Raw genomic sequence first — 26,723 nt, 5'->3', positions numbered from 1 at the left:
CGATTTATTTTCGCTTAGCGGATTCTCGTGGCGATCATACTTTGCCGCAATCTCGGCAAAGAGTCACGATCGAGCGCGCAAAATGACGGCTGTCGATTCCGAAGAAACTATAGATCAATAGTTTTCGTGGATTCTTGATAAAATTTGCGAATTTATACGTGTATATTGGAAGTGTTAAAAAAAAGAATCTTAGTTACAATTAAATATGGCATTCCAACAATATGATCTTCCGTGACGTGTTGAATGAGTTTGTGTTTTAAGTGATGAATCCGCGATCGTGAAATACATACAAGATCAGATTAATAAAATGCTTATTCAGCATATAAAAAAGGTTGATTAATTATTATAATATATATGATAAAAAAAAATTACATTATTGAATAAGTTAAATTAAGGAAGAATAAGTGTTAATTAAAAAATAAAAACACAAATAAAGTAAATAAATTACATGTAAAAAATTATAAATAAAAAAAATATATATATATATATATATATATATATATATATATATATAATTTATTACGCAATAAAAACAAAAGATAAAAAAATTAAAGTAGAAAATCGAAGAGTGTATATATATATATAGAAATACACGCGAACAGGTGTTTCCAAGTAAAATATTCAATTACGATGTTCACAAACACATTCTATAAAGTATTATAAATCTTCGACTTTGTGTTTGAAATTTTCCAGGATGATGAAACAAACCATTAATTCATCGGCAAATCAAATAAATCTTAGCATGGAAAACATCTTATTTTCAAACTTCATATATTCGATATTAAAAGATATTTAACAGATTAGAATAATTAAAATTTAAATACCATTATACTTTTAATTACATATAATTTAGAATGTATTAAAATTTTAATATAAAAAATAATTTTAATTATATTAAATATTTTTAAAATACAAAATATACATACATACATATATATACATATATATATATATATATATATATAACTATAAAATTTTATATTTGATTGTATTAAGACAATCTCTTTCTTTTTAAACAAAGTTTTAAATCTCTGAAGTTCTTAATAAAGAAAAAAAATCATGAAATAGAGAACAAAAAAATATTCCTATTTTATTCAAAAAAGATAATCGATTTTTATCAAACTAATTCTAATTAATTTTAAAAAGATCTATTTAAAAATTAGAATCCAAATTAAATTATCAAGCTGTATAATTTTATAATAATCAATTATCAATTGGCGTCCTAAAAATGGGACATTGATTGTAAATGGATTAAGAGAAGATCGAAGAAGATTGGCCCCTCAGGACAAATCCTCGACTAACATAGATCCCACAACTGCACCCTTGAACGAATTATTAATGCATACGTCGATGCCGGCAGCTACAGTCGCAGTAAATTTATGCGGTGAAGATTCCGCGGAGGAAACAGGTGAACCCGTCAATCAGAAGAAACGGAATATTTTGAGCACGTTTAAGAGGAGAGCCTGTAGCAGGATTAGCTTTAAGGGCGAGTCGGGTCCTCTGCTAAGGTGAGAGATTTTCGTAATTTGAAACTGAATCTAAGGTTTAATTTTATTATATATTTCTCCTGGATCACATTGTATATATGATGATATCATGTTATAGAGATTCTGATTGATCTTAGTTTTATAAAATATTCTTATCGTACACATATGATGTTAAAGCAATATAATTTTTTATGTTTTTTATTTTAATTTTTTACTTTATGAACACAATTCGACCAATATTGATTGACGATCATCATGATAACAATTGTAATAGTACGATGAAGCAATAATATAATGACTCGTTATTGTAATTCGAATACGTTTTCGCTTATCGCAAAAATTTTCCGAACGAAAAATGGCAACGTGCTAGACAGTAGGTTGATCACTGTTCTACTGTTTAGAAGTTAAATTAAGGCTGTTAAAAAAATTATATATTTTTTAATTAATAATAAGCGACAATGTCTCGTCTCCGTTGTTTGGCGATATTGTAAGTACACGGCACTTTTTTTGCGCATTTTGTCCTTACAACATCATATTATACTGATTTCTAAACATTTGATGCAAAGCTAATTTACAACATTATTAAAACTTGAATATTATATTATAATTAAAAGTAGTCTCTCTTGTGTGTTCTATCTATCAATATCAGCATTTTAACTTTGATATTGAAAATTGTTTGATCTTATTCTTTCTCATTTGTTTTTATTTTTTTCCATTCGTTTTTATCTCAATGAGCTGTTGAGAAGATTTATGGAACAGTTTTCGGAAAGTAAATAAATCCACTGTTTCATAAATAGAAAATGGTCAGTTGTGAGTATTTTTCTGTTGTAATGAGGCAATATATTGCATTTCAATTTTCAGTTTTAATATAGAAACTTTTTCTATTTTTGTTCCTTTCCTTTTACAATATATATTAATATTAAGAATTAATAATACTTATATCAAAGAGAATTATTATTTATAATATATTACGTTTATGTGTGATATATATATATTTAATATTAATTGTTATTTGTTCAATGTTATAATAGTTTTTTAAGTCTAATATTAATATCTATTATGCTTTTTTTTTTACAATATATAATGCATAATGTATCTTACGTATTACAATTTATATTTTATAATTTTAATAATTTTTTATATATCATTTTATTTAAGTATCTCGCAATTTTAATATACAAAGAAGAAATATTATTAAAAAATATATTTGTTATAAAATAACATTATACACACAGTATATAAAAAATTCGTATTTATATAATATTTGTAGGATTAACATAATTTAGCTCTTAATTAAGCATAAATGACTATCAGTATTAATATCACGTCTTCACAGTAATAGTCATAGCCTTGTGCAAATATGCATGCATCGCTAATACTGATAGGAAAAAGCTTATCGTTTCCGCGTGCGGTACCATCGTAAGAATGTCATCGTGCTAATCGTTTAAACTGCGTTTGTCTGTTAAGACAATTTTCTACAATGAAAACAATAATATACATTTTACCAAGATTGTGAAGAAAAGCATAAATTAGATAAAATAGTTATCAAGAAACTTATAAAGTATTGAAGTATATAAGAAAGACTTAAGATGTTGATATCTAATGAATTAAAAACAAACGGCAAATTTGAGTGTTTGTTAAACAATTACGTTACTCGACGTTACGTATTTCCTAACAGCATCATTCTAAAATAGGTAGGACGATATAAAATTGGGATCACAATACTCGCTTTTATGAGATTCCAAAAATAACCCGGTGCACCGGGTATATTTTTATTCCGCCTATGATTACCGGAAATATTTCTTTTTTTTTTTTCGATCAAAATAGAATCCTTATTCCGGAAATAGATTGGTTTACACAATAAGAGCTTTTGAATCTTTTTTTGTTCAACAAAACATATTGTTTAAAAGCAATAAGTATAATATATTGTAAAGATACATACATCTTTCACGTACATAAATCATGCATACACTCTTAGTAAATAAAAATTAAAAAAATAAAAAGATTTGGTATTATTATTTTTAAAAGAAATGGCAAATAGAAATTTTGAGAAAATGCGATGCGGGAAGAAAACAGAAAGTTATGTATAAATATTTAGGTGAAGGAGCTTGTCAGTTTCTTTGCAGAATACTCTCTGCATACACAGGCCATAATACGCGCGTATGTATATTATTTTTTTGCTAGAGGAAAAATACTTCTAGAATGTACTATTGAAGCTATATATGTATGCATTTGTATGCGTGTATGTGTGTGTGTGTATGTGTGCATAGCATTCTAGAGAGATACTTTTTTCAGCCAAAAGATTATATATACATACATTATAAATTCGACTTTGTTATCAAGTTTGTAGTATATTATTGCATTATGTCAAAGTAAAATTATCATATGTGTGTGCGTGCGTGCGTGTGTGTGTGTGTGTGTGTGTGTTGCTAGATTTAATATTTCTGTAACTTTTATTGATTTTTCGATTGTATATATCATCAAAATAATATTATCCTTTTAAAATATTATATTATTTGATAGAAAGAATTTAACGTTATTGATAACTCCCCTCTTCGCGATAGTTCAACAATTTTAGTTGATCGTGCCAAAGACAAAGAGAAACCATTCTGTCGGCCAAGAGCCGACATTACATTTGCAGTGTTCAGCCAACCTTGGTTCTTTAACGAGTAATCCTAATTAATCTGTGCCTATTTACGGTGATCGATTTAGTTGTAAAATTGCGAAGAAATAATAAAAAATCAATTAAATCAAAAATATACAGATGTTTCGCGTACATCGTTACTGTATGAAGTGCGACCAAATATGCATTTGTACTGTAATATTTATATGTAATATATTAATGCAAATTTTCTGAACAATTTGGAGTCGAGCCTCGACGAGAATGCCAATAAAAGTTATCATTTTGTTACATAACTTTTCAACTCTTTCGATATAAATATTTCTAGAAATATCTTACATGAAATTTTTTTTAAAGTACTTAAAGTAAAAAAAAAAAAAAGAAAAATGTTCCTACAATCTACTTAAAATTGAACGAACAATGTATGATTTCGTCATCTATCTCTCTTCTCTGAAATTTAATTCGGATAAAATTTTTTTATGTATTTATTTTTATTCTACTTTTATTAATTGAGGATTGATGCCTCGACATTTTTCATGAAGAAAATTTGGCTTCGCAAATTAAATTAAAATTTTAATAATATTGCGTGTTGTAACGGACATTATTATTATTAAACGATAGCTTAATAAGAAAATAAATTTTAATTTTTGTATATATATAAATTATATATATTATTATTTTTTGTATAGTTATATATATTTGTGTATAAATTATAATAAATTTTTATTTCATCGATTAAGTATAAAATATACACATGATAAATTCGCGTCGAATATGAATGAATCGTTGTTTATTTTTATAATGTGAAAAACCTACACGCGTGTGTGTGATCTTAAATAATCTCAAATAGATAAAATGATCTTGCGTTGATCGCGAAAAATGGAAGTGACAAAGTTGGGACGACGACGCGCGTCGGATGTTGACAGAATCCATCATTTGGGTGAAAAGATTAAGCTGTCGGAATTACGACGGACGATGTCGCAAGTATCAATGATGATCATCAAAGCGACGACTTCCGGCGAAACAGCCTGGCGCGAGGAAATGCTCAAGTAATCGTTCTCAACGAGCTTTTTTTTTTCTTATTTTTTCTTTCTGTTTTGCATTGTGCAGATTATATAGTATGTTTTGATTATATCAATCGTATATATATTTACATAGAGTATTATTTTGATGTTTATTTTTGTAATCTTTTTTTTAAATTTAAAATAAATTTTCTTTCAACAAAAATTTTTAGGCATCAAGTCTTTAAATATAGTCTTTAAATATATGTTATATATATATATGTATTTGTATATATTGTTGTTTTGCGTGTGTATATATGTAATATTTTATAATCTGTTTACGAACGTATACAAAAACACGCAGCAATCTAATATTGTTCTGTGATTTTAGTCGAATAAGCGGAATTCACAAACAACTTATATTTTATTATGGAAATACACCACACTTGACTGTGTGAGAGAAATATTTCTCGTTTCGAAATAACTACCTACGTATCGTCGAGACGAGAAAGTGTCCGCGATTATGGTAACTAACGGCAATAAACCCAATAGCATATATTGTATAAGCGCGGAAACTATTTTTACTGAAAGATCATATCAGGCAAATTCAATTCAACTTTTCATGTTTCCGATTACGAATTTTCTTTAGTGTATTTATTTTTCAAGAGAGATCACTGTTTACAAATATGCTTTCTTTGATATCATTATTTAAAAAAATTTATTTATTTAAAAATTGTACTTATATATTAAAAATATAATTAAAATTTATTTATACGAAACTCTCTTTATATCAAATTAAAAAGATAAATTATTTAATTAGTTATAACATATATTATTTTTTTATTAGACATAAGATATATATATATATATATATATAAATATAAAATTGATTACGCTTGTCCTATTTTTCTCATGCAACGTAACGATACATAATACGTAGAATAATGTAAAATTATTGGAAGACTGATTTTGCGATTATATTATCTTTGATGAAATTAGATCTTGAATTAATCGGCCGTCGTCTAGTTTCGAATCGAACATCGTCGTCTGGCAAACGGCGTTCTAAATTTGCGTGATTTCGCATGGCTCTCAACCCTGACATATTGACCTGTGACGCAAATAGATCGACGACAACTTTATACTACGCGTTTTTTGGCGTTTGGGAATGTCTCTGAAGCGTATTTGTTGTTGATGTCTACTTGCACTTTGCATATCTTCGTAGGAAGTAGTCATTTTACTAAAATTTGCAATTTTGATTTACCTATCGTATATTTATCTGTTTGTGTATTAAATTATATTTTATTTATTGCATATATTTATTACATTATTTATTACATTATTTATTAATAGATTACATATATTAAGAAAATTATTTGATATTTTTTGGTATATATAAGTTATTAGTTATATCTGATAATTGATAATAAATGGAAAGATGAAAATTATTCCATAGGCATACGTCGCCTGAAAATTATGGCGTTAAATTTTTAGAGTCTTTGATGTACAGATTTTTGCAAAATGATGAGATTATATAAGAGATTATAAACAGACGTTAATTTGCTAATTAAAATTATATTCTGAAATAAAAACAATTTTTGGTCATCTAATTAAAATGCATCATCTATTTTTAGCTCTCTAACTTAGATAATTAAAGAATTAAATGTAGCTTGGAAAAAAATTAATTTGATTAATTTTTCTTTTCAAGATATCGTCAAGCCAGATTTAGTTCCAGAAGAGTTCGAAAAAGAGTTGTCTTTAAACACGGCGATTGCAATGTTGTACAGGGAAATGTTGCCAAACGACGTCGGCGTTATCTTCAGGTAAATATCTCTTGCAATATTAGATCGTCGAGGAAATTACTAAAGGAACAATATAAATATAAAAAGTATATTAATTTTTTGCATAGTAAATTATTTCGTTATTGCAGGATATTTTTACAACGCTGGTAGATGCGCAATGGCGATGGACACTCTTAGTGTTTTCCATGAACTTCTTGTTATCATGGCTGGGATTTGCCTTCATATGGTGGTTAATCGCGTACAGTCATGGTGATCTGGATTTCAACAATTATAATAATCACACTTTCATTCCCTGTGTCGAGGATATACGCAGCTTCACCAGTTGTTTCCTCTTCTCTGTCGAGACGCAGCATACAATCGGGTAAATTATACATTATATCATATAAAACATATACATATATTATAATACTATTATAATTTTTTTATGATAAAGATTATAATATGTTATCATTATAAATTTTTAATGGAGGTATGAATGACATATATGTATAGATACGGGGCGAAGCATACAACGGACGAGTGCCCCGAAGCAATTTTTACGTTATGCATTCAATCGATGACCGGGGTGATCCTACAGGCGTTTATGGTCGGGATCGTGTTCGCCAAATTATCGCGCCCTAAAAAGCGCACGCAAACGTTACTCTTCTCGCGCAATGCTGTCATCTGTCAACGAGACGGTCAGCCCTGTCTGATGTTTCGCGTCGGCGATATGCGCAAGAGCCACATTATCGAGGCCCACGTTCGCGCTCAGATGATCAAGAGAAAGGTGGAACTACGATTGTGCTATCTTTTTTATATTTTTAAAAAATATAGAGAAAAAAATTAATTGCGCATTGTATCACATTTGTCAATGTACATGATATGTTTCAGATTACGAAGGAAGGTGAATTATTGCCGTTCTTCCAGACAGAGTTGAGGGTGGGGGGCGACGGCGAGGAGGATAAGATCTTCTTTATATGGCCCACCACGATTGTTCACAAGATCGATCGACATTCGCCACTCTATAGGATATCAGCTAGCGACATGTTGCAAGAGCGATTCGAGATCGTCGTGATGCTGGAAGGTTGTAAAAACCGTTATATTTTATTGACAGATTGTGGAACGGTGATTGAAATATTCAATATGATACGGTAATGATAATTGATAATATCGACAGGAGTGATTGAATCTACTGGCATGACAACGCAAGCGAGAAGCTCGTATCTGCCATCGGAGATTCTGTGGGGTCATCGATTCCAATCCATCATTTCCTTCCGCAAAGAAACCGGCGAGTACGAGGTCAATTACAGTCTTTTTAATAACACTTATGAGGTGGATACTCCACTCTGCTCCGCCGCCGATCTCGATCGTATCCGAGCGATACATCGCGATACAAAAGCTGGTAAATATTTATTATTTTCTTTATTATCGTCAAATTAATTTTTCGTTTCTCTTCTTTTTTATTATTTTTATTCTTAATTTTTATTTTAATTATTGATTACTAACCATCAATTATTTTAATTGATATTTTTAGAACGTCTTAATTCAAATGCGTTCCCGGAATATCGCGATACCTCCAGCAGCAGTTCATTAACTATAACTTCTGGGTCGAGTTTGGGATCTTCAACTGGCGGCTTAAACATGCAAGTACCGGCGACAACACCTGCGAATCCGATTCCGGTGCTAATCACTGCACCAGATGGTTCCTGTAGACGAGAGAGTATCAACATTCACTCTGATATGCCACAGTCACATTTTTACGCGCAGAATGAGGTGATAATCAATTAAGAATAAATAACTAAATGTATACAGGATATTTTTATTACTATTTTATTTTCTTTTGTTTATTTTTTTGATATTTTAAGATTTGTTAAGATACACTTCATCAGAGAAATATGATATTGCCACTTGGTTGTCCATCATAGATTTATTGTGCAAACATATAATAATTTGTGTTATAACAAATTTCTATTTTAATTGACATTTGTATTCGAATTAACATTTTATTTGATAGAACGTATAATAATAATAATATGCGAATTGTAATTAATATCTCCTTTTTAATATTTAGATGACGAAAGGGCAACGCGATATCGAGAACTCAAAGGATGAAAATTACGATCGCGTTTTACAAAATATTAATGCGTGTTTACGGAAAAGCAAGAAACAAAATGGAAGGGAAGACAGCACGCGACAAAGTGACTCGAAGACGACATTAGATTCGAGAAGAAGTGAAAAAGCAAGTTCCAGATCAATGGCAGATGAAGATGAAAGCGATCTAAAGAAATCATCTTGTAGAAGCAATCCGGATATTAGGTGGATAAAAATCTAAAATATTTTCTAGAAACATTTTATTTGCGTTTAGTTCGACAGGATTTAATTCATTTTAATTTCTCGAAACAGACAAAGAAATTTTACGAACTCTACAGAGGTGCAGTATCCTAGTGCATTTAGAAGATCCAGCTTGTGCGATGATTATAAAGTAAAAAATGTTTCTAAAAAGACAAGTTTCAATGTCAACGACAAAACGCTCGCGAAACATACTCATTCCCAAAACACAAGTCCAACCAAGCAAATGTAGGTAAGTGTTATAAAATTTTATTATTTTTCTATAATAGAAACAATAATATTATTGTATATACCAAGGAATACTCAAATTAAAGAAAAGAATGTAATTTAAACAGAGATTATAAAACATATATGTATATATATAATAAGAATTATGTAATTTTATTTTTAATCTCTGTTTATATAGAATGTATATATGCATGTTGTGCCTAAAATTATGTTATACTCTTATAAAGGGTGATCTTTTTATGCAAAAATATATTGAACATATAGAATACATTTTGTCTATATAATTCTTTGTTTTTGAGAAAATAAACTTTGAAAATTGAAAATTTAGTAAAACATATTTACATTTGAATTTAAATAATCTGTAATTCAACAATTTTTCTAATAATTTTGTATTTTGTTTTGATAACATATATTTTATTAAATTGACTTATATAAAACGGAGCTCGATGAAATATTAATTTTATTTGCGCAAAATTGACGGATGAGAAATTGAAACTGCTCGTTTCTTAGTCGGCTATATATTTTTAATTACACGCAAAGGAATTAATTCGCAAAGACAATTGTTGTGGCATGCGTGATATTCGGTTGCGAGAATTCAAATGTCGTACACGCGTGATACGTGATACGTGATGATGAACATTTTAAACGCGTGGCGGGAGATTAAAAGATTGACTAGCGTGATAATGAGGGCACTTCCCGGCATTAAACTCATTCCGCTTATCTTCTGTGACCCCCGGGATACACAATCAGTTCTTTTCACAATCTGTCCTTCAACCAATTCCTGAAAAATCACTCAGAAGACAAGTATCCTTAATTCTTTTAGAATACTGGATTTTTTTTTTTTAATTTATAGTTAACTATAAACTAGATTTAAATCCCGATAACAGCAGAAAAGATTATACTTTTATTATTTAATTTTCAATAATATTTTAATTTCTTAATAATCAAAATTAATTTGTTATACTTTAAGTGTTGCTTTTAGAATCGAAAAGATTAAAAATATATAAATATTTTGCAAAAATGGCAAATAAATTGTGTTAAGAAATTTTCTTAATTGTAACTTTCTGAGTTCTCTTAAATATATTTTTTAACCGAATTGTTTTCAATAAATAATTTATTGTTCAACTTTTTTAATTTGAATAAAAATTTAATTGTTTAATTTGTGAATAGAGTTCGAGCTAAAAATAGATTATTATTTCATAAATCAGGAAACTTTACGTCGACATACAAGAGTATTATGAGAACACTTTGCTTGATCAGACTCTTTAATCATTAAGTCCCGGATGTTGCGTAGTTAAGGAATTTAAATCGTACGAATACATTACATGATATCTTTGTGCCCCAGTTAGGACAATTTAGACAACCTTTGTTGCTAAATTCGGTTTGTTTCAGGACGTCCCTGAACATGAGAATGGGTATAGATTTTACGAGTCTATAAGATTTACAGAATAATTAGATTAACAAAAATACACGTATTGTTTTGGATCAGCTCAATGTTTACACAATTCATACAGGATAATTCAAATTTACATCTAATTGTATAATTACATACAATTTTATATACATACATGTGTGTGTATATAATTGTCACTTTAATGCAACATAGAATTATCAAAACGCATATATTTTATTTCATAAAAGCATAAAACTAAAGCATTAAGAATGTGATATTTTATATGCATTCAGTATTTATAAATGTACATATTATAACGGTATTTAAATTTGAAACTAAATTAAGATATATATATATAATATTCATAATGTACAAACTTTATCCTTAAGATTCGCATAATGTTTTTACGGACTATAAGTAATTTCGCGGACACATGATTGCGATTCACGACGCGATAGCATTGAGTAATCTGCATATCAGACCGAGGACAGACAGTCGAAGCGTCTTGTAATTCGCCGTTGCAAGGCGATACGCTTTTCTTATATTCTTAACGCGGTGACTGTCATCCTAGATGACGGCCATTGTCACCGAGACGTGCGCGATGTTATTTTCGCATCCGTCTTTAAACCGGATCTTATGCTCGCACATTAGTTTCACTTTAATTACAAATTACTCGAACAAAATAAAATTCACAGCGTCTTCTTTTTTCCAGGTTAATTCGATGTAGTATATATTTTATTATTTAAATGTATTTTATTTAAAGAAATCTTAGAAAGCTGTGTTATTAGACTCATTGACTCCAACTTTGAAAGAAATTAAAGAAAATTGCAAAAATGTGTAGAAAACGCACATACGTATTTCTAACAGCCATTAGATTCCATGAAAACTCCGAACAAACTCACGGACTCGACCGTGAAGACGTGGAACTTTCGCGTTGGTTCTCGATCTTATGAGATGAGTAGGAGGTAATAGAAGGTTATTTAGACAGAGAAAGAGAGGAAGAAGACGAAATGAGAAAGAAAGAGGAGAGAGGGGAGAGTGTGAATGAAACGTAGAAGAAGCCTGACGTCACCGAAAAAGCCCGTTGATGAGCGTCTTCTCGTCAATACGTACTTGCTCGCAGTTTCGCGAAATGCTTTGTCGTCGCGAAATATCACACGTATTTTCTTATCGTGAAACGTGATAACTCAAGTTTTTACAATAATGTGAACAAAAAAAAAAAAAAAAAAAAAAAATCGCAGTTCTCCACGAAAAATCCTAAAAGGAATAAAGAAATTTTTAATGATTCCATTTAAAAGTGAATCGTCATAAGCATGCGCCAAATTTATGGAGATGTGTAAATCAAAATATAAACAATATGTTTTAAAGTAAAATAAATTTTTCGTGGTTTCAGAAGTGTGTCATGCCGATTAGAAAAAATGTACGGGCTCTAGATTCCTATTGATAAAGATTTCCAAGTCTTCAAGATTTTTAATTGTGTATTATTTGATACTGATTTTTAGCAATATTGCGTGGATATATTAATTTGAACTTTTCCTTTTCTAAATGATATTATGTAAAAGCCAAAATATCAAAAGCTTTATTAAAACTTAATACCTGCAGAAAATCGAGAAACTTATGTGCAAACAACTTTATATTTCATATTATTATTAATTATGTTAAATAATCTTAAAATTAAGATTTCAGGTATGAGGTATTTTTACATATTAAAAAATTGATAACTGTTTTGTTCTGTTTTCTTTTTTTTTTTTGCTAGGAAACAGTTATTTTTCAAAAATCGATGAAAAATTATGTTTTATTCGAAACTCCGAAAAGTAGCAGAATCTTCCTAATAATTCACAAATAATCTGGGAAAAATTTACTGTACATATTGATTAAAGACATTTCTTATTAGAAAATAACGAAGTGGAATTAGAGTGTCCTTAGAATTTCTCATTTGGATACGCTAACGCAAAGAGTCTATAGATCCAATCTAATATAGGACAAAAATATAGAGCAAATCTATATAGTTAATAGACTTTCATGTGTCCTCGCGTGTCGTTGGAATCTGTTTCCGGCATGGGAGGAAACATGCGGAGAGCATGTGAAAAGCGATGCATTAGATCCATGACATTAAGAGAGATCATTTTATACATATAATAATTCGATATCACACACAGAATTGTATTTAAAATTTTATGCGTTAAGTATTATTACAAATAATATTATATAGATATAGAGATATAGCTTGTGATATAGATATTAGATACATAATATATTTTAACAATATTATAAGTAATATATTATATTGTATAATAGGGATAAAATATAATATAATAATTTTTTTTATATCTATATGTGTAACAAAATTATAGCGTATATTATCTGCTTCCCCCTTTAGAAGTAGAAAATATTTTTTTTAAAGATCTTAATCTAAAAATACAATTTTATAAAAATATCTTCTGTAGCCAGTTTATTTCTCAGATGCTCTGAAGATCATAATCCTATTTAATTTGTTTAAATATGTCTATCTAATTTTATGTTTTACGTTGTAGATAAAGAATAAAAAATAAATATTTTGCAATATTTTTATAAAGATGCTTTGTATCTTTTTTTTTTTTTTTTAATTACTCTCTTAAATTCACTATAATTTGACATAAGAATCTGTCTAGAATTTTATATGCAGTGGGCTGTAATCTCTGAAAATTTTTATAGATGTAAGACAATTTTATTTACAAGTAAATGAGCCCTTTTTGTACATTAGATCGTTTGAAATAGGCTTTATACGTGTGTTATTAAGGCGTACGTATTATCCCCGCCTGCGCGCTGTAAAGAGGTAAACGCCATAACGAGATCTCATGTGAATCGAGCGGATGAACGCGAGCGAATCTGAAACAGTTGTGAGTGTGACGTGCGTACGTATACTCGATGTGAACTGAAAAAGCGCGGAAAAATCGTCGTTATTTTAAAAGGTATGCCGTTTTAATTCTTTATAAAAAGCGCACGTATATATATGTGAGAATTACACTTGCTTAATAATTACATTAATTACTTTTACCTAATAAACGTGTTTCTTTTTTTTTTTCATCGATACCGTGCACTTTTATAATTAATTTCTTAATTAACTATCAAATAATATTATTTTAATAAATTAAATAGAAAGAAGACATCCAACTTTTTTTAAAATTTTTTCTATAAAGAAATAAAAAATTAAACTTTTTTTTATAGATGCTTAAAAATTCTTGATAAAAAAAATATTAATACACACATACAAGATAGTAAGATGGTTAGCTCAATTTATGCGTACATTTCGTGTCGTTTTACTAGCAAAATATTATTATTATAATTATTGCTGATTGGTATATAATTATTTTATTCGAAAATTGTCAGTTACAAGATGTATCGAAACGGCAGTTGATGTCACGATGTTGATAGACGTATTATTGCCAGATTTATTAATAATGACATCCGCATCACAATTTTATAATATCGAGATAAAAAAAAGAAAATTTTTTTTCTTTCTTCTTTACTCATAACTGTTATGCAATACTTGTAAATATAACAAGCTGCTTTTGCATCAACAATATATAAATATATGATTCATAAAAAGATATTTGATGTGTGTCAAATATATGGTTGTCGAATATAATTCTTTGTTTTACAGTATCGACGAGGGTCTAGAACCTAAGAAGATCGAGTGATGCTGGATGATCGATCTTATCGATATTATAGCGTTTTAATAAATAAAATAAAGCAAAAGTAAATAATATATATTGAAATAAGCAAAATAAGCAGTCAATCTAAATAAATTCAGATCAAGGAGATGACGACTGAGAAGATCGATATGAGGTTTCCTGCATAAAGATAAATTTCAAAGATCTAGGGAAAGGGAGAAACAGGAACGAAAAAAAATACATTGCCGGAATGGAATTAAAAACGGAGCGATTTTTTTCTTGAGAAAGAGGAAGGAGAATGGATGATCCATCGAAACTTTTTCGACTTCCGGGGACAATTGAGGAGGAAGAGGAAAAGGAGTTGGAGAATCGCAGACCGGGAGAATCGCTGGAGAAAGTGGAATCTCCTCTCTTGGGTCAAAAGGACATCTTGACAATTTCCAGTTTACCAAGAAATCTCACCCTCATCAGAGTCAATACTCAAAGCAGCAGCATCGCCGGTGGTATCGGTCGGCAGGATTCTACGAGGTGAGGGTCCCTTTGAGTTAAGTTGTATTTTTATCAATTTAAAATTTACATATTCGTTCAGATAACGAAGATTCCATTGTATTAAAGAACGCGCTGCAAATCACGAATGTACCAACAGGTTGTTTGATTCGTCACGTTAAAAGCGGACACGTCACATTTGTCGGAGTGAATATCGACGCCTCTGCGTTTGACAGATGTTCTTCGCGGTTTTAAACAGATTAGACAAAAAAAAAAGAACGACGTGCAAACAGATCATTAAATTTAAATGGGTGCCATTATCATGATAACGAATTGCACAAGAAGAGAAAAAGATTGTGGAAACATAAATTTTCAGAATTCGTTTTATGTGCAACAAGAGTCAGTATAAAAGAATTGCGCGAATACAAGGCAATAGCGTCACTTTGTATACTTTATATACCGAGTGTATAATATACAGGTATAATATTGTGACAATAATGTCGCGCATCGCGGATATGACAAATGGCGATTCATTAGAAATAACGGGTAAAGGGTAAATACACGTGGTAACCTCGTTTACGCACGCACATGCGACACGCAACGCGGACGAAACATCGATTCAGATACGCACGGATATATGTTAATTGTATCTAACGATGTTAAATTTGTTGGCGTATTTATTGTAGAATATTGATCTCGTATTTATTTTTGTCATTGGCAGATTCTTATATAAAGAAGAAAAAAAAAGTAATAGTAAATTTTGCCTCATAAATAATTTTGCAAACCATCGCTATGTATGCTGTTTTATATTTGATGTAAAAATGACGAAACTCTTCGCCATTATTACTAATTATTATTTTTATAACAAAATCTGTTTTGTGTAAGTAAAATAAAAAAATATTTATTGCATAAAATCTTTTCTTTTCTAATAGATCGTGTATATTGATTATTATAAAATATAAAATATTCTCACTTCTTGATTATTTTATCTTCGTATTGTTATATATAAAATAATAAGATAAATAACAAAATGAAAATATAAGAATATGCAGAAATTTATATATGTATAAGTATAAATTTCTGAATAGATTTTTTACATGGATATATAGATTTCTCGTTGCAACGAAAACTTAACAAAATTCATGATGTGTTAAAACCAAAATTAGCAGATTAGAAATTTCAATCGGTTCTACGATCGTGAAGACACGTGGGTCATTAATCGCGCAGCCTCCATTGGATCGAGCCGCTTGTTAATTTAATTGTATGGTTCGTTATCGCCACATGATAGCGGTCAGTTAGGTCTGGTCCGGCCATGAAAGATACCAAAGAATCAAGTCAATAAGTTTTTCTCCGCGCATGTAAATTTAATTCGGAAATTGCATCGATCATGGATCACGAGAAATTAAACGTTTCGACGAAAAGGCCCACGTGTGTGAGGCCCAAACGAAACAGCTGGTTGGTGCAATCGCTTCATGTGCTTCACTTTGTTTCAATCCTGGATCAATTAGTAAGCTTACGGTTTATGCGATGATTGAGAGGTTATTATTAGGCAAGATATATATTTCCTTTTTCCTAATCTTATTTTTTTTTTTTTTATCTTTTCCTAAAGTAAATCTTTTCTATAACACAGTATCTTTATTATTCTTTTATATTTTTTTCTAAAATTTATTACCTAGAACATAGAATTGCAGATTAGTATTAGGGAGAAACAGTAATATTAATTAGTATTGATTTTAGATTTTTAATAAAAAAAATAACCATCACTCTATATATAATTTAATTAAAATCTTTTATAAAGTATTCCATAATATGTGGGACTCTTAAGTAGAATTCTGAGTAATATTACAAAATACTGTAGATGTCTATGTACGTATGTATAGTTTTTTTTATTATAACTTAACAAAATGTATTTTTCCGACAAATAAGAGATAGTCTCTTGTCTGACACATTTTGCGTACATCAGCGCAACTTCAGCAGCCAGTCGGATTCTGATAACGAGATGCCAAGGCGCTGATAAAAAGTATGCGATGTCAGTCAGTCAGTCAAACGAGAATCGAGCATAGATCGCGTAGTTGTTCTCGTCTTTTTTTTTTTTATTAATTGTGATCATCCGTTTCGATTTTAAAATTTCAATGATCATTAAACAATTGTGATGTATTTCTGAAGTTTCAAGAAGCAAATAATATCAATTTTAATTTGTAGTTTATATGCGCGACAGACACACACATTCTTTGGTAAAACAAAGTTATAAGATTTTTCTGATATTACTTATATTTATAATAATTTTTCTAATCTATTTACTATGCAAAAAAAGAATAAAAACAAATTAAAAGTTGTAAAGGTAGAAAAGAAAACTTTTTGTCTGCCCTCTTTTCGTATAAGAAAAACAATACAAAGAATAATCGAGAAAATAATTAAAAGGATAATTTTCGCATCTGGTCTTTAGAAAAAGTTAAATTCGATAAAATGAGATAAAAAATTACTCATGGTAAATCATATATAAATTTATATGTTATTGATTTTATATTTATTATATTTCCCGTACATACAATATTAGAGATTATTCTTATAAAAATTCCTATAACATGGAAATTATTGAGTAATATGAATGTTTATATACAAGTTCAAATATACTGTGCCACTTCGGTTCATCTGACACATTTCATATTTGTAGAATAAATGACTGCTATCTGTATCATGTGACTATTATATCGTGACTTCGCTTTATTATCGAGAGTGTGGATTTGCCAAAAGTAGGAGCGATCATCTGTTTATCGCTCGAATGACGCAACAGACGCGAGTGATCACCTTTTTCGCGCGAGAATAGGAAGAACAAACGGCATTTGTTAGCGAGTGATAAACTGCGTCCGATGGTCAGCGCGCGTGTAAAACGTTGTAGATGTTTGACCAACTGCTTACAGCAATCTATCTTGCAGTAGTATATTCTACATCACCATCTGCCTTTGTCAATCGTCGCGCATCGTCCGACTGATCAAATTCCATCGAATCCTCTTAAAAGATCCATTTATCGACGAGTACGTCGCAGATTATAAGAACTAATTAAAAAACGTAGAATTTTTATAATTGAAAAATTACGTTTAAAATATAAAGATCACACGTGTAAAAGTGAATTTACGGAAAATTTCTGATATACATATACATCTTCGTACAAAGAGAGATTTATAGAAAAATATCTCAAAATATTGAAGATCTAATTATCAATTTTAAGTTTATTCTTAGATAAAAGTGATTAAAAAAGAATCTCCGAAAGGATAAAAGTTTTTTAATCCAGTGAGAACTCGTCATTGTTTATAGAAAGTGAAAGAAATCTTTCGAGAAAACTAAATTTCTTCATGAAAAAGAAGGTAACATAATTTATTCATCAGTAATTTCGTTATTAAATTAAAGGATCGATTAAACAAATTTTTGGTCGGGATAAAAACTCGACAATTGAGGAAAGTGGATCAGCTTCAGTGAACCATACGAAATATTTTTTGCGGAAATAAAGACAAGTTTGACAGAAAAGAGTAAAAAAGTAACGATTGAGGGTGAAGATTGGAATATTGAAAAATATTGACGACAGCAATTCAGTATTAAGAATAGCATTGCGTATCACGATATATACAGTGAGTCAAGATGAACGGGATTAATGGCAATGTGTTGAAGACGGGCGACAAATCCCCATCTCCGGATTGCGGAGAAGAACAAAAATTGATAACACCAACTACGCCGACGATGCCAGTAATAGTGCAAATGACGAAGGACTCATATTCTTCTCTGAAGAACAGGTAAAGGGAATTTCATTTAAATGGAGTCAAAGATTAGAGATCAGTCTTAATGACGAATCGCTCGAGATCGTGTGCTAAATCACTCGCAAAAGAATAATAAGATAATTAGTAGAATTTCACGTGTCGCGTAAACTGCTAGATAAGTCATGGATAACTTCAGGAGAATAATAATGAATTATTTTTCTATCTTTGATAATAACTTTTGACAAATAAAAATTTTGAACATATGAAAATTTCGAAATGTAAGGAAAGAAATTTCTTTTTTGATAAATATGTCTTTTTTATTCAAAATTATATGGATATATGATAATTTTTTTAAAAATTATTTTATGTATATGCGTAAAATATTTAATTAAATAATGTATGTATCTAAGAATAGAAATTAGAATATTTTATATATCTTATATTGTTAAGTAATAAAAAAATTGCGATGAAAGCGTCACGGACGAGCAAACGAATATTTTCAGGTCAAAGCAATCGTAAAGTTGCTACGCAGATTTTTGCCTTGAAAAAAATATATGGTATGGTAAATTAATGAATGTTCCGAAAACATTGTTTAAATATGTTAATACGTGAAATTATATTTGCGTATCTTCAGAACGAGAAATTAATATTTACTAAGATTAATGAGAAGAACTAAAAAAAAATTGTTAAATTTCGCTTATCTTCTGATCTCACCGTAATAAAACATCAAAACTGTTTTGTGGCGAGCTGAAACAAAAAGCTGTTCTTATTAATAGCTAATTGAATAATATTTCTTTCATTCATTTCCGCAAAAATATTCAAAATATATAAAATACAATTTAGAGATAGTATAAAGTAGATAGCATACTACATCCCTATTTTCTATTTTCTATCTGTTCGTGGGAGTTACAATGATATGTAAGGATTAACAGCAAATGATTAATAATTGAGATATATATTCTATCATAGTATCATTGGAGATTATAAGCAATAAGAAAACATGTTGAGAAAAACTTAGAAACAGAAAGACGTTGATTAATAAACTTGTGAATATATTATATTTTTTGCATTTTTTGTTTTTCTTATTATTATATCATATTTTGTTAAATTTTTGCACAACATAATTAAAAAGATTGCAGTTTATGTGCACAAAATAATTTCCAATCATTATTATGCGATATACGTGGAAAAATACACGATGATTATTGCATTCTTGATATCAACTTATCAGTATTGTACAAGTGTTAACCCATGTTATGACCAATCATGAGAAAAATCTTACTGATTTATGCTAATAATAAAAAAATAATTTTAAAGGATTTCAGAATCTAACGCAAATGACATTCCAGAAATTACTTTTATTTGTTTGTTCTTTAACTACTCTTATCAATGTCTCATGATACTAGATAAGCGGCTTAGAGATCTGTCTTAATGACAGATCGTTCGAGGTCGCGCACCATACTTGTAAAAGAATGTTAAGATAATTAGTGGAATTTCACGTGTCTATCGCGTAAATTGATCAGATAACTTTATACAATTCCACGTGACGCAAAGCGTCAATTCAAAAATTCAATAATTCCGAAAGAATTTGAAAATTTCGAGATAAGAAATATTAAAAGTGGTTTGCATACATGAGGTCTATAATGCTGAAACAGTAACGATGTTTCAAAACAAAATAAAATTAGAAATTTATTATTTTGTCAAAAAATTTTTAATTACTTATTAATTGAATATAATTATTATTCGTTTTTTCAAAAATTAGCAGACATAACATGAGAATATTTGAAAGCGAATCTTGCACGTTGAATATACTTCGGTAATCGTGTAAATACATGTGTTAAGACACTTCTGACCCTGTATACATGAATTTGCATACATATCGAGGCGTATATGGCACTGCGTGCTTCATCTCTCAATATTTACGCATGATGATTGTTAATTATTCAAGGAACGGTGACTCTACGAGAATAAAATTTGATAAATTATTATTTTAATATTAATATTAATATTATTTATATATTAATATTATTTAATTTTTTAATATTAATTTTTAATGATTATTATTATCTCATTAGTATTAGTATATAAAATTATTATTTGTTTATTGAGTAATTAACAGCCATGTGATACGCGGACATTTAGAAACGAATTACGAGTCCCAAATTTATTTTTCTATATGCGTTCAAATTCATATGTCAAGACATTACTGACCTCGTGTGTACAATCAGCTGATCGAGAGTATCATGGACCCGGAGGAGATGGCGGAAGTGCAGAGGATGCTGTCACTGACTCGGCGAGCGATTAACGCGTGGTAATAAGTAAATTGGTAGATAACTGCTGCTCAGTTATCATTCAAATTCAAAATGGCAACTTCCTTTTTGCGCTAACAAAGGGAGACGAGGCTCCCGGGAGAGTCTTTCTCGACAGTGTCGAACCGTTAACAGTGATATCACAAACTAGTAGCGAGCCTCCGGCTGTAGTTTGTTTGTTGCATGAAGGCTGATGTGTATACAATTAATTTGTGAAAATCAAGATGGAATGTTTGTTATATCGAGATTAAATATACAAATAATTCGTTCATTTTATATGGGAATTAAATATGATAAAATCGCTATATGAAGATTAATATATGCATATAAATGAGATTTGTTTGATGTCTCAACATTATTAATTCACATATAAAAGTGATTCGTACATTCCTGTGTGAGAATATAAAATATATTTTTGCTATATTAAAATATTAATACAAATATATAATTTTAATGTGAAAATATATTATCAAGTATGTGATAATATGTTGAGATAAAATTGGTGCAATTAGTATATAATATGTGATTGTTGGGCAAAATACCCTGGCGGATAACAAGTGACTTTACGATAAAGAAGCATATTGAGACTTTTGTTTTAAAACACTTTTAAATTCGTCATGTCAAAGGAAACAATGACGAACAATGCGCAGAGATCCGTGGTGAGTGTGTATATGTGTGCGTGTTAAGATTGAGTAAATATGAGTTCCCATTAAATAAATCATTAAAATTTAATTTATCTGTTGTGTGTGTGTGTGTATGTGTGATAAACAAAGTTCTTATAAACAGACTGAACAGGTTTTAAAAATTATCCAATATTTATTCAACATTTATTACGAATTTAATCTTTTGAAATTTTAGAATAAATATGTAATGATTTTTGTGTTTCCGACTAAAATTATAAAAATTGTTTCGTGTTACAGAAATAATAGGTTGGAAGGAAAGTAATGTCGTATTCTCAATAGAGGACTTTAGTATATTTTATTAGAAACAAAAAAAAAATTAAAAGTGAGAAAATAACATTACTTTCCTTCCAACCCAATAAAAATGGCTTACTCTCTTTATCCTTGTAAAAAAATTGTCTCTCGTGGATTTTGTTTAAACTTTAGAATTTTGTTGTATATAGTTTATATATATATATAAAATAACATAAATTATATGTACACGTATATATTATATATAATTTATGTTGTTTTTGCATATTAATGTTTAATAATTTATCAATTTTTTTTCTTGTACTTAAACGCACCAAAAAGTTCATGACTTGTGTCTTTGAGATTTATTATTCAAATCATATCTTCGTATTGCGTTACACATTTAGCGTAACAGTGATCTACATATTGAAAGCTACGACCTTGGCAAATTGCGCATTGATTCTACGTTTTGCATTTCATAACTTGATTTATAATACATCTTACGAAATATTACGTCACAAAGATACTCTAATGTACAATCAAATACCGATTTTACATCAAATTATATCAAAGTATTACATATTCATAAATTCTTTCAAATTTTATTCAATAATTTTTAACTTTGAAAAGGTGAGAGAAGGGGGGAGAAGAAAAAAATATCCCGTTTAAATACAGATTATATAACGAATCCGTATTTCAGGAGCCGATATCGGGCTGGACCGACGCGGAAGCTACGTCGTCGTGCCGTTCTGAAGAATGGCGATTGCAACGTGTTGCAATCGCGCATCTCCCGACGATCGCTGCGCTTCTTGCAAGACATTTTCACTACCTTGGTAGATACGCAATGGCGTTGGACTCTTATGTGCTTTATCCTGAGCTTCCTTCTATCCTGGCTAGGCTTCGCAGTGATTTGGTGGCTAATCGCTTTTACCCACGGTGACTTCGAAGAACGCCACTTGCCACCCTTTCAGGTGGAGAACAACTGGACGCCATGCATCTACAATATCTTCAGCTTTACCAGTTGCTTTCTCTTCAGTATCGAGACTCAGCACACTATTGGATACGGCAGCCGCTCCACTACTGAAGAGTGCCCCGAAGCTATATTCGTGATGTGCATACAAAGCATCTCTGGTGTCATGATCCAAGCTTTCATGGTGAGTATTTTTAAAGTATATTAGATTCGTATATAAAAAATAATACCAAATTCAAAAAGTTACGATTTTAAAATTGTAATGATTGCAGGTAGGCATTGTATTTGCCAAGATGACAAGACCGAAGCAGCGTACTCAAACTCTATTGTTCTCGCGAAATGCAGTGATCTGTCAACGAGATGGTGAACTCTGTCTCATGTTTCGAGTGGGTGATATGCGAAAGAGTCACATAATCGGTGCAAGCGTTCGTGCTCAGGTGATTCGCAGCAGAACGACCAAAGAAGGTGAAGTTCTATCTCAACATCAGCAAGAACTGATGGTAGGCACTGATGGTGAAAACGGCGATCTATTCTTCATCTGGCCGACCATCATAATCCATCGGATTAATGAGTCTTCGCCTTTTTATAATATGTCTGCCGAGGATATGTTAATCGAACGTTTCGAGGTTGTCCTGATCTTAGAAGGTACTATCGAATCTACTGGACAAACTACCCAGGCTAGATCAAGTTACCTTCCACAGGAGATTCTGTGGGGTCATCGTTTCGACCCCATGGTGAACTATTCGAAGGAGCGGCAAGGTTACGAAGTGGACTATTCGCTATTTAATAGTACTACCCAAGTTGACACTCCGCTTTGCTCGGGCAGGGAACTTGCAGAGTTTTATAGAGTGCAGGATGACTTACGTCATGGAACTGGTAAGCAATGACGTAACTGTTTTCCCACATAGCTATCCTCAAATGCTTGTTGTGGTTTATTAACTCAGCACAAAATATGCCCAGATATAACTATTAGGCTATTATAGATATAAAATATTGAAAAGTCTCAATTTTACAAACACTTCTATATGCTTACAATATTTTTCTATAGATAGAGAGTTAAGAATGACGAGGATACGATCTAGAAGAAAATACAAATATAATTGTGACAGATTTGATATTGATGAAATTTAGAACTGTTTTCGCGCGAAAAGTTATGTCAAAACAGATCTGATGTATGATAATTACCGAGATATGAGTATCGAGTTATTATATCAAAACAAATCTTATCTGTATTACTTATCGTATACATTAATCAATTTATCACTTTCAGTTAATATGTTTGGTAACATGAGAGAGATATAAGTTTTTTAAGTATATTCGATAATTAATCTAGTATTATATATATAGTGTCTATTATATACATTTCGATGTGTATATATATAGCATATGTTTACTTATTTATCTTTAGAATTTAATGCTGATACCCACATACACTTGAAATCTTTCGTCTATAACTTAATGAAGAAGATTAACATTTTAATATAAACATGCCAGTTGCTAGCTGGTGTGTTATGTAATACTTAGCTTAAAAGCTTGACAACATCCTAAGCAAATTAATCTCTAGCTTGTGCTAACGCTTTGGATTTGCACGTAATTCATTGTCTGATTGTTTGGTACCGGCTATACTACAGATGGAGGCCTGAAGAAAGTACCTAGCGAACCGAGGAGCGCTCCCGTCGTACTCAATACGTTCCTTCAAACCGATAGCACAGACTTCCCCATCCATCAAAGTCAAAAGCCGTCTAAATTGTATATCGACATTCCATCTATTGATGATTGCCCTGGAGTATGATAATTTACTTTTCCTAGACTAAAGAAAAAAAGGTGATGAAAAAAGGTTAGAGCAAAGTAAAAACGAAGAAAATGAAAAATAGCAATAAAGTAAAAAGAAAGAAAAAAAAGTGATGAAGAGACAACAGTTTTTTGTTCCACAAATGGACAAATAATGGACAAATAATTTCTTCTTGATATTTTTCGTAAATATTCTACAAAAATAAGCTGTGTTTCGATCATACGTCAGATAATTGAAGGAAACTCAGTGATAAATAAATTAATTTGATGATCTTGATGATATATTTGAAAGATTCAAATTCTCTCTCTCTATCTTGGAATGATATTTCTGAAGAAACGAGTAACACATACTCCGATTATATATTAATCAATCGAAAAGCAACTTTCTTGACAACATATTTAAATTCTATTTACAGATAAGGAAAAAAACAAATCATTTATATTTTTTGAAATTTTTGCTTGGTTTGATTTAGTTGTGATTGTCTATAAATCTTATAACAGTCTACGTATTAGAAATTGAGTGCAAGACATACGTGATTGAAATCACATATTTAAAATTGACATTTGGCTGACATAAGGTTGATTAGAAAGTTATAATAAAAATAAATGATGATGCAAATTAAACATAAAAACAAATAGTACTACTAATATATAATAATGTAAAAATATAATAGTAAATTCGGTTGGATGCATTGGTATATATTAAAAACTATCGTATACAAATATTACAATATTGATCACAAATGTTGAACGCAATCATAGTGTAGTAATATAATTTTTGAGAAATACAATTTTAATCTCAATCTTTAATGCGTAGACTACATGTGCAAGTATAAAGGGAATAAAATTTTTAAATTGTCATTTTACATCCTGGTTTATGGTTCTGGAAGCTTTTTAGGTGTGTATAGAGAAAGTTCGTTTAATTATATACATAAACGCAAAAGAAGCATAATACGACAATGTAATATAAAGTCTATCTGTTTTAGCTTTACATTTTGTTACATTTTTTTAAATTGTCGAATTCTAAAAACTTTCCAATTTTTTCGATAGTTTTTCAAATTATATGTGTGGGAAGATCTTTTCTTCAGCGCGATGAAGTTAAACTGGGAAAATAATATTAACTGATCACAAATATTGATCCTTAATTAAATATTGAAAAATCTCTAAGTCGCAGAATGTTTTACAGATGTCCTAATTGATGAGGATCATTTAATGAGGAAACAATATTGCTGCAATTGTCGCTTGACCAATCAGCAATATTTACCATCTCTCACGCCTTTGGATTGCCTTACCAGCTACAATAGAGTAGAAAACGAGTATCCTTGTAGATATATCTGTAAATATTCGAATTGTACTTTACACAATTCTCAAAGCGAAGGCATTGATCAAGCCAAAGTATTCGACTTTGATCCTAACGCCATTCAGATCATAGAAAATGTAAAACTTCAGCAAATGCCGGAAACAATAAACAGAGTGAAGAAGATGGTTTTTGAAGGAAAAAAAGATTTTTTAAAAAAGAATATGATCGGATTGAATAAAAAAAAGTAAGACTGCTGAAGAATAATCAAGAAATTATCTTTAAAAAGAGAGAAGGAAATTTTTTAGAAAACACCCTGATTAGATTGAATGATAAAAATACTGATATTCTGAGAAACAGTCAAAAGATCAAGGTGACAGAAAGAGTCTTAGAAAAGAAACTAATCAGATCGAGCGAAAGAAAGGATGAGATCCTTGAAAATACTCACCAGATCTATAAAAAAGAAGAGCTTGCTCCCGTGAAAAAAAATGAAACCCGCAAAAATAGCAGCCATCAGATTAATTATACTCTATACAAACCTGAAAGAATGCACAATAGAAGATGTCAGCTAATCACATTGATAGATCATGATCAAAAAATGAAGAAAAATATTTCTTCTAACGGTAAAGAAAAATCTCCAAAAGAGATTGATAAAAGTTTAATTGATGATTCTTTCACAATAAATGATAGAAGATCCT

The 26,723-nt window shown here is 30.0% G+C and overlaps 2 protein-coding genes across 8 annotated transcripts; both read left to right on the top strand.

The window, feature by feature from the left end:
• The first annotated feature begins 1,039 nt into the window (after nucleotides 1–1,039).
• LOC138935116 (G protein-activated inward rectifier potassium channel 3) lies at nucleotides 1,040–22,696 on the top strand. 5 transcript variants are annotated; one of them, XM_070299519.1, is made up of 10 exons: nucleotides 1,040–1,508; nucleotides 6,814–6,928; nucleotides 7,036–7,268; nucleotides 7,400–7,673; nucleotides 7,778–7,970; nucleotides 8,064–8,288; nucleotides 8,421–8,659; nucleotides 8,958–9,202; nucleotides 9,290–9,467; nucleotides 22,668–22,696. In XM_070299519.1, the coding sequence occupies exons 1-9, from the start codon at nucleotides 1,339–1,341 to the stop codon at nucleotides 9,465–9,467; spliced, it is 1,872 nt and encodes a 623-aa protein (XP_070155620.1). In that variant the 5' UTR covers nucleotides 1,040–1,338; the 3' UTR covers nucleotides 22,668–22,696. The 5 variants fall into 5 exon arrangements, with proteins under 5 accessions (XP_070155620.1, XP_070155617.1, XP_070155615.1 ...); XM_070299516.1 differs by lacking the exon at nucleotides 22,668–22,696 and adding an exon at nucleotides 14,500–14,587; XM_070299514.1 differs by lacking the exon at nucleotides 22,668–22,696 and adding an exon at nucleotides 12,250–13,204 and having other exon boundaries at nucleotides 9,290–9,463.
• On the top strand, nucleotides 14,800–26,723 carry LOC138935117 (G protein-activated inward rectifier potassium channel 3). Of its 3 annotated transcripts, XM_070299522.1 has the most exons (5): nucleotides 17,104–17,229; nucleotides 17,670–18,783; nucleotides 22,668–23,121; nucleotides 23,210–23,813; nucleotides 24,569–25,908. In XM_070299522.1, exons 2-5 carry the CDS (start codon nucleotides 18,632–18,634, stop codon nucleotides 24,727–24,729), a joined length of 1,371 nt encoding a protein of 456 aa, XP_070155623.1. In that variant the 5' UTR covers nucleotides 17,104–17,229; nucleotides 17,670–18,631; the 3' UTR covers nucleotides 24,730–25,908. The 3 variants fall into 3 exon arrangements, with proteins under 3 accessions (XP_070155621.1, XP_070155622.1, XP_070155623.1); XM_070299520.1 differs by lacking the exons at nucleotides 17,104–17,229; nucleotides 17,670–18,783; nucleotides 24,569–25,908 and adding exons at nucleotides 14,800–15,037; nucleotides 25,915–26,723; XM_070299521.1 differs by lacking the exons at nucleotides 17,104–17,229; nucleotides 17,670–18,783 and adding an exon at nucleotides 14,800–15,037.

Source organism: Polyergus mexicanus, unplaced genomic scaffold, assembly GCF_030449975.1.
Source record: "Polyergus mexicanus isolate NDT 795.1 unplaced genomic scaffold, iyPolMexi1.0 SCAF_7, whole genome shotgun sequence".
In the NCBI taxonomy this organism is placed as follows: domain Eukaryota; kingdom Metazoa; phylum Arthropoda; class Insecta; order Hymenoptera; family Formicidae; genus Polyergus; species Polyergus mexicanus.
This window is presented reverse-complemented; position numbering and strand designations above follow the sequence as displayed.